This window comes from Pleurodeles waltl, chromosome 1_2, assembly GCF_031143425.1.
Source record: "Pleurodeles waltl isolate 20211129_DDA chromosome 1_2, aPleWal1.hap1.20221129, whole genome shotgun sequence".
NCBI classification, from domain to species: domain Eukaryota; kingdom Metazoa; phylum Chordata; class Amphibia; order Caudata; family Salamandridae; genus Pleurodeles; species Pleurodeles waltl.
Window position 1 is genome coordinate 736,167,631 of NC_090437.1, and position 12,141 is coordinate 736,179,771.

General features: G+C 41.6%; 1 protein-coding gene across 2 annotated transcripts in view; it reads right to left on the reverse strand.

Annotated features, from left to right (window-relative positions):
* PDGFC (platelet derived growth factor C) overlaps positions 1-12,141 on the reverse strand; it is a 752,668-nt gene that overhangs the window by 575,626 nt on the left and 164,901 nt on the right. The window contains exon 1 of one of the 2 annotated variants that reach the window (XM_069243169.1): positions 3,381-3,456. The exons of the other annotated variant lie outside the window; for it this stretch is intronic. Coding sequence (XP_069099270.1) covers positions 3,381-3,441 — 61 coding nt within the window. The 5' untranslated portion in view covers positions 3,442-3,456. Of the gene's footprint in view, positions 1-3,380; positions 3,457-12,141 lie in introns of those variants that run through there. 2 annotated transcript variants of the gene reach the window in all.

Below are 12,141 nucleotides of genomic sequence, written 5' to 3' on the forward strand. Positions count from 1 at the left end.
ATGATAATAACACAGTGTTATTATCAGTTTATTTTTTATTGTGAGCCAGGTTAGGGTGGGGTGGGGCTGAGCTGGAGGAGTGGAGTGCACTATAAGTGTGCATGATGCTTTGGCCAGCCATCTTGGGCCACCCAAACAGCCATGTGCCCTTAAGCATTTCTCCACTGGGCTGTATTGCACAGTCGGGTGGAGAACATGCATAGGCGCCCACTCCCTGTCTGAGCGCCAAAACAGGCTGCTCAGACCAATCAATCAATCAATCAATCAATCATTTGTAGAGCACGCTACTAACCAGTGAGGGTCTCAAGGCGCTGAGGGGGTGGTGGGGGAGGTGCTACTGCTCGAAAAGCCAGGTCTTGAGGCGTTTCCTGAAGGTCAGGAGGTCCTGGGTCTGTTGTAGGTGGACTGGGAGTGTGTTTGAGGTCTTGGCGGCGAGGTGGGAGAACTAACTGCCGCCGGCTGTAGTTCAGTGGATGCGAGGAACGGTGGCGAGGGCGAGGTTGGCGGAGCGGAGTTGACGGTTGGGAATTTAGAAGGTGAGTCGTTTGTTGAGGTAAGCAGGGCTGGCGTTGTGGAGTGCTTTGTGGGCGTGGGTGAGGAGCTTGAAGGTGATCCTCTTGTTGACGGGGAGCCAGTGTAGATCTCTCAGGCGGGCTGAGATGTGGTTGCAGCATGGGATGTCGAGGATGAGGCATGCGGAGGCGTTCTGTATATGTTGCAGGCTTTTCTGGAGCTTGGCGGTGGTTCCAGCGTAGAGAGCATTGCCGTAGTCCAGACTGCTGCTGACGAGGGCCTGGGTGACCGTCCTTCTGGTTTCAGTGGGGATCCATCTGAAGATCTTGAGGAGGATGCGGAGGGTGTTGAAGCAGGAAGATGAGACGGCTTTGACTTGCTGGGTCATGGTGAGCGATGAGTGCAGGATGAATCCTAGGTTGGTGGGCCTCAGTGCGGTTCCTAGAGTGGCTGGCCACCAGGAGTCGTCCCAGGTGGAAGGGTTGGAGCTGAGGAGCAGGATCTCAATTTTGTCTGAGTTCAGTTTCAGGCGGCTGCTCTCCATCCAGTTGGCGATGGCCTTCATTCTGTCATGGAGTTTGGTTTTGGCGGTGGCGGGGTCCTTGGTGAGTGAGAGTATCAGCTGGGTGTCATAGGCGCAGGAGACGATGTTGAGGTTGTGTGATCAGACGATGTTGGCGAGAGGTGCCATGTAGACATTGAAAAGGGTTGGACTGAGGGAGGATCCTTGGGGAACGCTGCAGATGGTCTCTGTGGCTTCAGATACGAAGGGAGGGAGGCGGACTCTCTGGGTTCTGCCGGAGAGGAAGGAAGTAATCCAGTCCAGGGCTTTGTGGCGGATCCCTTCATCGTGGAGGCGTGTGCGTACGGTGTGTTGGCAGACGGTGTTGAAGGCAGCCAAGAGATCTAGGAGGATGAGGGCCGCAGTTTCAGCTCTGGCTAGCATGGTCCTGATATCGTCAGTGGCGGCGATGAGGGCGGTCTCGGTGCTGTAGTTGCTATGGAAACCAGATTGCGATGTGTCCAGGGTGGTGTTGTCTTCAAGGAAGTGGGTCAGTTGACCGTTGACGATCTTCTCGATGACCTTCGCCGGGAAAGGGAGGAGGGAGATGGGCCGGTAGTTCTTGAGGTCTCTTGGGTCTGCTTTGGGTTTCTTTAGCAGGGCTTTGACTTCGGCGTGCTTGCAGCTTTCCGGGAAGGTGGCGATCTTGAAGGAGCTGTTGATGATCATTCGGAGTTGAGGGGCGATGATGGAGCTTGCTTTTTTGAAGTCGTGGTGAGGGCAGGGGTCGGAGGGTGAGCCGGAGTGAATGGTGCCCAAGGTTTTGATGGTATCCTCGTCGATGATGTGGGTCCAGGAGAGAAGGAGGTTGGTGTGGCTAGGGTCCGGTGAGTCGGGGGTTGTGGTAACAGCGACTGTCATAGGGGTCGAGGTGTTAAAGCTGTTGTGGATGTCTGTGATCTTGCGGTGAAGGAAGGTGGAGAGGGAGTCGCAGAGGTCTTGCGAAGGTGGGGTGTCGTTGGAGCAGGACTTGGGGTTGGCAAGTTCCTTAACGATGTCGAAGAGCTCTTTGCTGTTGTGTGCATTGTTATCAATGTGTTCCTTGTAGGAGGATCTCTTGGTGCTGTCATGCTGGTGACAGCAGCATTGTTATTGGCTTAGGTGAGTCTGGGAGCATGTGTCCTTCCATGCTGCTGGGAAAAGAAGAAGATGGAGGAGAGGCGGCGTCCGTCCACAGGTAAGTGAATTTGTATTTTATTTAGTTATTTTTTCGAGCCCTCTGCCCTCACCCCGCCATACCAGTACTTTTACAAAGCAGCTACTACTTGTTTTCCCTGTTCCTCTGATTTGTGGGTGTTCACTCCATTAGCTGTCTTATAACAGTACATGACCAGTTGATGGCTGTGACCTCAGGGGCACACTACACACAAAAGCATCTTGACAATTCAAAAGAATACAAAACCTTGCCACAACGTTCTGAGATACATGCACTACTTGTGGTCAGTCAGTTAAAAAAGGATATGCTGTGACTATGTATGGGGTCAAATGATCGATGCGATTTCTACAGGTGTCCTGCAGCGGCATAAACAGAATTTGGTCATCACTGATAGCCATGTCTTGCCTTCTACACCATACAAATGATGTGCGTCCTTGAATAGGTGGATGATTTGCCCTATTGTTGCAATGCCGGTATGATAGAGATTGTTTTGATGACTCCTATTACTTTAGTGTGTGAGGAAAAAGGGCAATTGACAATTAACAACACCCTTTACATTTTTTTTGTGAAAGGAAGTTAGCTTTTCAATTAAAAAGGAAATAAAATAATAATGTCAACATTGTTGTTCTTAGAGGAACGTCCCAATAACTAATTGTCTACAAGCAGGTAAGCTAGGCAGAGCCCTAGAGAGCCATGTTTGCAATAATGACAGAGACTATTTTATTCAAAGCATCCCCCTCTTGAGCCCTCGAGCCCTTACAGATACCGGTGAAATTCATTGCAAGAACTCGTCTCTTCTATAATTATGCAAACATTTTACTATCAATGCCTTGCACCTTGAATAAAAAACATCTCTAATCAAAACCACCTCAATAAGTTCGTATGGTGCTTAAAATTCTACAGTACAAAGATAAATAGGTATTTTCTGCATTTGCTTTAGGGCAAAGTGCAGATAATATCCATAGGTGCATCCCTGCTTCCCACTGTCCGTGCACATGGTTTGTGGTAAGTTTCAGATAATATATTAAATGCGTTCATTCTGCCTCTGACGTCTGATGATCAATCTATATTACCTTTCATTGGTAAGTAATTCACAAATGTGAGGAATAAAATGGTGTACAAAATCAAATAAATGAAAAATGAACTCACGAACGGTATGAAAAGGTGAAATGACAGGTATTACCAGCAGAACGAAGGAACCAGTACCCATTGCAAGGTCACATGACTTGGCAGCCGCCTGCTACTCTCCAAGCTGGTCGCCTTCATTCTCTTTAATTGTGACTACATGATACTGAGTGCACCGTGAAGCATAGCAGCGGATTATGGATAAAAATGGGGAAAAAATGCTGCCGGCGCAGTCTGAAGGACCTACTCGTGAGAAAAATATGAGCTGCAACTATGCAGAAAGATAATAAGTCAGTCGCAGGTTTGTTAGATGTTTCATTGACCTTGAAATTGTGTGAAAGCAGATGTGTTTAGCAGACTTGAAAGCAGATGTGCGCACTGCACTCAGAGCAGGACAAAACTAGATACAAGTGTTTCATCTTTCTGAAATTCAAAGCCTTTTCTGACGCCACAGCCACAGAAGAATGTGTCCTTAAAAATCAGAGCCCAGAGGACTGCCATTTGAGGCTGTTGTTTTGACTTCCCTAAATTCAATTACTCTTAAGATATTTCATATATATATATATATGTATATATATAAGTATATATATATATATATATATATATATATATATATATATATATATATATATATATATATATATATATATATATATATATATATATATATATATATATGTAAGGAGAACTAGTGTCAGGAACGTAGCTTGGCCAATAACATTAGGGGATGTGAGCTTCAGATTTTCCAACAAGTACGCTGGCATATAATGTTAAAATTCATTATACAACATGCAGGAAGCATGAGAGGGGCTTAGGGGGGGGAGTGGGGATTGGTAAGGAATAATAAGTGAAATATCCAACATTTGTGAAGACATTCAAAATAGAGAGAGGGAGAGAATGTGTGAGAGTTTTTGCCTGTGTGTATGTAAAAACACCTGGTGAAATCAGACCACAGACAACTCCCCATATCCGACTGAAAGCACCTGCACCCAACTAATTGCCAGCAATTGTTTTTACTGTGGAGTGGAGGGTATAACACCCCAAACATTCCCCCTGAAGCTACACGTCAACTCAGGAGAATAGAGTATACTCCTTTTACGGATATCAGTGTGTCTTGCAGGCCAAAGGATTGCGTCTAGGCGGGGATAACAGCAATAATCGAATTCCTTGACAGGCGAGGTGCATTTAAACAGTACCTTACAATGGAACAAGCATAGTACTTAGGCTCTAATTAGAAACAGAGCACAATCGAGTGTACATTACATGCACCAAGGCCCATATCAATGATAGGGCGCACTGTCTTTGTTTGCACCATGGCACACCTTTAAACAGGTGCACCAAGCGCAAACAGCAATATTGTGCCCTATTACAATGAATGTGCTGCCCCCAAGGCAGCCACAAACCTGAGCCGCTCCTAGGGCAGTGCATTCACTGAAATATGGAACAGCTGCTTCAAAGGTGCCCCATACAGTGCAGGGGGCAACACACCTGCACTTTGAAGAAGAGTGCTTACCTTGAAGGCAGGTGCACTGAGTGGCTGCATCCGTGTCCTGAGGGATACGTGGAGGGGTTCCATGTGACCCCCCCTGTCATCCCTCCAGAGGGCTACCCTCGGGCGCAGTGGCATGTCTTCCTCTGCGCCTGCGTCCATTATAGGGAGCAGGTGCAGAGTCAAAGTGTTTTCCTCATTTTTATGGGACCACACCTCTATGTAAATGAGGCCTGTAAAGATTAGTCTGGCAAAACATGTGAGCTAGCAATATCAGTAGTACAGAAGGGGCAGCACAATCATCTTTGGTCCCTTTTGCAGTACTATAGTGCCCTGGGGAGAAACAAATGGGTGCACATGTGTATTGCACCCCTGGGACATTATATGTAATACGGCCCCTGCTATTTACCACTATTATAGACCAGACCTAGAAATGAGGTTCCGTCCAGGAGTGAAAAAACAGCAACGTTGGGTATTTGCACCCAATTTGTAACCCGAATCGGTGTGCAAATGACAGTTTGCACACTTAACAGGATTATCCCAAGAGCAGTAATGAGGACAATATTTTGTGTAGGAAGGCAATTAACTTTGCGGTGTGCCTAAAAAGTTAGTAAAGGAATAATAATATTTTTAAATAGATGGTGAAAGATGTTTGGAAAGGAACACATTCTTAGAATTATACTTTTTCATATATGCTATTTTTTATAGTTCTGAAAGAAAATGGCAAACAGAACTAAACAATGGCAGCTGCCTAAAACTACTAGCATTAATATGTTATGTTGTCTGTGTTTTTTACAGTGCAGATAATGTTGCTATGGTCTGGAAAGCTTGTAGGTGTAAACAGGTAGGCTGAAAACACCATATTGCATCCAATAGTAATGATATAAATACATTTAGAATAGATTTTCTAAACAGTGTCACTGTTTTACTCATAGTGGTATTTTAAATTTTAAAAAATAGATAGTTTTTGGTGTACTGCACATCATTGTACTGCCAGTTACCTTGTATAATACATTATTTATGACTTGTTCTATAACATCATTGATAACATCACAGCAATATCTGAAATTACATCATTGTTAAAAACACTGTATATGGAGGGGGCATAAGTTATAGTTACTTCAGGGCTCATGTTATTTTTACTTGAGATAACTATAACTGGTAAATTTCAGTGGTTTTGCTAGTATGAAAGTTATGTTTTAACTAACATTTCACCTAACTATAACTTCCCTTTAATCTTTGTTTTTTTTTATTGAATGTGTATAGTCAGTGAAAAAAACAAAGGTTAAAGGGACAATATACTTAGAAATTTCAATATTATCTTACTGTAAATTAAAATACCTTAGAAATTCACTTAAAAACACATAAGTTGTGCCTTCGCCATACACAGTGTTGCAGTGTTGTCATTGATGATGTAATTTAAGATATTGCAGTGATGTTATCAATTATGTCATAGGACATGCAGTGAGTGACATAATATGGGAGATAATTAGCAGTGCATGGCATGGGCGCAAGCTATAGTTACTCTAGGGAATGAGTATATATTGTACATGTGTAGTTATATATTAGACAGTGCCCGTGGAATTGGTTAGTAAAGTTAAGTCAGACTTTTTAGAGGAGGACCATTGATTGCCTTGCTAATTTATTTGGTGTAATTTGGTGAATCATAACATCATTTCCTCAAACAATTTGCTTAGAGAAAATTAGAAAACAACACAGAAAAAACAGCTGAAGACAATTACATCAAAATGGGCAGAAATCTAGATCTTGGCCATAAAATATGCTTTTCATGATTTGTTGTAAATCTGTCCAATAGTTTTGGAAAAATCAAAAATAGGGATGTATTGAAGTTGGTTCCTCATACCATACAATGGGGCAAGGTAGGGGTACTGTGACCCCATGGCCCTTGTGCAGAAGTGTCCCAGATAGATGTCCCACCGCCAGACCCCAAATAAAAAAAAAACAAAAAATTGGGATCACCTCAATCTGATGGAAGTCTCACTGGACTCCCTCTGGAGGCCCTCTGGAATCCCTCTGGACTACCAAGGGAAAAGGGAAAATGAATCATAAAAACAAAAAACAGACAAAAGGCATTGTGCTGGTGGGGTGACCAACCATGGAGGGTTGAGTATGGTAATAAGATGTTACAAAAACCTCTGTAATTCACAGCAAAATAAAAGGTTAACATGACAATATGGTTAGGTGAACATGTTAGTTAAAATATAACATTTTAAACTCATAAAACCACAGAAATTCATCAGTTATAGTTTATTGAGCTAACTAGGACTTGTGCCCCACCGTGCTCTGCTTATAACCACATAGATTGCATCACTTCTGGCATGTTCAATGACATAATTGATGACATCACTTATAATATCTCAAATGACATCATTGATGACAACACTAGGTATGGTGGGCCACAAGTTCTAGTAAGCTCAGGGAAATATATATATCTACTAGTGAATTTTAGTGATTTTCCAAAGGTTTGTTATGTTTTAACTGACATTTTCACTTAAATACAACATTCCTTTAACCTTTATTTTTTTCAATGAAATTTTGAGTTTTCTTCATGTAAAGAAATATACTATTACCATAACTAGGTAGAACATCTTTTTAACATTTTTTTTTTTTGTTTCAAGGAATATATAAATATATGAACAGTGGCACACTCTCTAAACTGATGACATAATTTCAAAACCTTTAGACAATGATCCTAAAGTAATATTTATGAAAATAAATCTTTGAAGGATACCTTATGCAGAAACGTAATTAACATAGCTAATCTAAACACATCAACAATACAAAAGAAGAGTTTGAGAGATATGCAAAATACGAAGCATGTAAATTCAGTGTTACTGTCACAATACCTGTGGCTCCAAATAACACTAATTTTTGTGTCTACGGTTTGAAATGTGCTTGTGATAAAATCTTTGTTGACCATACCATTCATCAAGCAGGGAAATGTCAACATCAGGACAGTGCACACTCTACGGGCGACGTAATGCAAAAAGCCAATCCTTATGTAATGTAATAATTCATGCATTATGAGTTAAAACAATATGTTAACCTTTTGCACTGCAGAGATTCACCTTGAAATGTCATTAATACTGTTTGCAATGTATTGCTCATTTTCAAGGCTTTGCTGCAGGATTAGAGGGTGTGATCCCTATTCTGAGCCTTTCTAGAATCCTTTCCTGCAGTCTGGCTGGGTGTGGCATGTGGGCGGGGCCTGGGCCTATTTAAGGGGCCCAGCCCAGCTCCACGTACTCACTATTCAGAGGTCCCGGTGCAGAGCAGCAGCATTTTCCTGAACTCCTGTTCCGGAAGCCTATCTAGGATTTCCAGGCCCTGTCCTCATTTCCTTGGTGATCTTCAAGCAGGGCGGTAAGGCAGAGGTCGGGTTAGGCCCCCGACTCCGTTTTCAGAACTACTTGAGTTTTGGGCCTTTTGGTGAAATCGTGTGTGCAATGTTTTTTCTTGGAATTTAACTCTAGCAGTTCAGATCGGCAGTGGGTGCGATCATTTCCTGGCATTCAAACCCTGATGGTTGAATCGGCAACAGTGTGCATGATTCATTCTTGGCATTTAACTCTTGCAGTTCAGATCGGCAGTGTGCGCGATCGTATCTTGGCATTTAAACCTTAATGGTTGAATCGGCAGCAGTGTGCGCAATTCATTCTTGGCATTTAACTATAGCAGTACAGATCGGCAGAGTGCCCGATCATTTCATGGCATTTGAACTTTGATGTACGAAACAACAGCAGTGTGCGCAATTCAGTCTTGACATTTGACTCTTGTAGTACAGATCGGCAGAGTGCGCGATCATTTCATGGCATTTAACTCTTGCAGTATAGATTCAACAGAGTGTTATTCAATGTTCATAGTATTCATGAAACCCAGATTCAACAGAGTGTTATTCAGTGTTCATAGTATTCTTGAATCCCAGATTCAACAGAGTGTTATTCAATGTTCATAGTATTCTTGAATACCAGATTCAACAGTGTTATTCAATGTTCATAGTATTCTTGAAACCCACATTCAATAGAGTGTTATTCAATGTTCATAGTATTCTTGAATCCCAGATTCAACAGAGTGTTATTCAATGTTCATAGTATTCTTGAAACCCAGATCCAACAGTTCTATTCAGTGTTCAGAGCATAAGATGTTACTCTAAAAACGCTCATATGAAAGTTTGCATAATCCTTCTTTATTTTCCAGGTATCCAGAGCTAATAAGGTCTTGATATAAGAAAGCTCTTGATCATTCATGTTATCAGTATATAAATATTAGGAACAAAGTTTATGAAAGTCAATGTGAATAATCTTGTTTTTGTGTTCTTAACTTTTGCTTCCACAGGTCTCCTTCCCCGCTGTTCCCAACCTAAAACCCCATCCCCGCTTGACCATTCTTTAACTCCGTGCTATAATAGCTAGTAGAGTTTGGAGCTGCCAAGAGGTAGACATATTGGGAACAGGCGCAAGCCCAGAGGATCCGGTCTCCCTGACAGAAATGAGTTCTTGAGCACACGAGAGTCATTACTGATCAGGGCAAACAATAGCCAGTAGCACAACATTACAAACATTTTCATTCTAATGTCAGTAGTCAATTGCAATTTGTTTTGTTTGATATAATACTTCTGAATATCAGAAGAGGGAAAATACTTTAAGAATTATGGAGGTTGGACTCATGGTATATGATAGATTTCAATAAATTGATTCTGTTGGTCTAAACACAGATGAGGAAGGAGGAGTACATTTGGATTAATAAATATTTTATTGTGGCCAGTATGATCTGGATCCTATGTATATCCTAATATTTGTTTTCTTTTGCAGATTATGAAGAGTCAGACACTTCAGATTTTAATACGCTTTATCGTTTACAGATTATAGAATGAATTCAAAATGTTTAATGGTATACACTTAGTTTTTCATTTAGATAATGGTATTCCTGAACACCTCAGCCGAGTCATGAACTTGGTCTCTTGATGCAATACTATGCAACTATCATTGGGATAACTGATTATTGACAAATTTGGATGCTAGTAATTTTACTTTCATTGTTTGTTGCCCACATGGGCTTGTTCGCATAGCCGCAATTGTTACTTAGGCATCACTAATTAGTACAATCTTATGCATCTATAGATATATGTGTGTGTGTGTGTGTGTGGGTGTGTGTGTATTAAAAAGTTAAATTCATACAAACCTTTAACCACATTTATTAGAAATGAAATAAAAAATATGTTAGTGAGGATGGACAATTATTTTAAATATTTTTTTTGATAATATCTATAAATTAAACTAACATATTGAAATAATGTTATTACTTTAAGCCATTTAATTTGATGACTGTTATGCAATTTTATTTTATTAGTTACAGGTTAATAATACATATTCACAATTATTTCACATTTATATTATACAGAAAAACGTTTTAACAGATTTTTTTTAAAACAACAACAATCTTTATTAACTATCTCTGAACTTTCCCAAAGGGGAATCTTCACCCTGGCCGTGGAGATTTCCACCAAGCGATGACAAATATTCATTAGACACTTTGCATTTGTAATTTCTATTGTAGGAGGCATCCTTTTGAGGATGTGGAAATACAAAGGTCTACACCTAGGTGTAAATCTCCACTTGGAAATGGGGAATAATCAAAAAGTGGAGGAGTAAATATACAGATGAGTAAATATACATATGTATTTTACCATTGTGAAACAGGCCCCATGACTTGAACAAACTCTGCTGCAGAGAACTCATTAGCGACATAATGAAGATGGCACTTGATGCCAAAGTACAACCTACCAGCACAAGCCTCACAAGTCTGTCGGAAGCAGAAAATGTGAGCCTTGATTTATCAGTGTATATGAAATCTCTTGCTGTTTGAAATGGCCCTCTCTACAGAGGCAATTCCCAAACTTTCTGTGTTCCTTCTTCTACTTGTTGCTGGATTCTTGCTCTGTCACCCTTAGGACGCTGTGTACTTTACCACTGCACCCATCAGTGCTAAAGTGCTTGTGCTCCCTTCTAAAACATGTTTTGATTGGCATATACCTGATTGGCATATTTAATTTACATGTAAGTCCATCACAGAGTGGCATACCATATACCCAGGGCCTATAAATTAAATGCTACCAGTGGGCCTGCAGCATTTATTCTACCACCCACTTAGGTAGCACCTTAAAACATGTCCCAGGCCTGCAATTGCAGCCTGAAGGCACTATCCCACCTTCATGTCGACTTGGCATTTAAAACCCCTTGCCAAGCCTTAAACTTCCCTTTTATTACGTATAAGTCACCCCTAAGGTAGAGCCTAGGTAGCCCATAGGGCAGTGTGGTGTGTAATTAAAAGGTAGGACATGTACTTTTTAGTTTTATATGTCGTAGAAGTCAAAAAGTCTCAAATGTATTTGTTTCACTACTATGTGGCCTACTTCTCCATAGGATCCACAGGATAACACCGGGGACTCCTTGTTTTATTTACTAAGCTGTGTTTCCTAAACCAGAGGTGGTAGATAGGTCATGTTTAGTACCTAGGAACCTGTACTGATAAACTATCTTTAATGGTAAAGTATGAGGCCTACCCCTCCCATAGCATTACATTTGGGACTCCTTGTTTTATTTAATAAGCGGTCATTCCTTAACCAGAGGTGAGGTGGTAGATATATCATGTTTGGTATCTAGGAATTTGTAATGATAAATCCTCTTTAATGAGAAAGTCACATGTTTCATTACAAGTTTGAAAATGGCACATTTAGAAAGTTGCAATTTTCCTGCCCTTAGCCCTCTGTGCCTGCAGCCTGCCTTGGGTCACATGACTGGGTGTAACTGACAGTTGAGGCTGTGTGAATTCACCCCAGGCAGTCACATAATAGTGAGATCAGCAGAGACTGAATGGGCCATTAACTTATGTCATGGGGCGGAGCTAAGCACAGTTCCACTTACATTTGAATGAGCTGAGCTCTGCTGTGGCACAATAGGCTTAACGACCATGTATGGTCAGTGCAGCCAGCTAGGAGCCAGGGTTCGGGAGGCAGGAAATTCCTGGAACCTCAGAGAACCTTTCTGGAATTTTCTACCAACCTCTAGGAACAGGGTACGAGGATATACAAATAGGGCTCTCAAACCTCTTCAGTTGAGTACTGACATGCAGAAGCACTCTCAGAGGGTTGCCTGCTGCTGTGACCTGCTATGCACTCTGCCAGACTTCTGCTGTACCTGGAAGGACTGCTTTGCTGCCTGGAGCATGTTTGGAACTTTCAGAGGTCAGTCCTGCTGTAGAGTCCTGCATCACCAC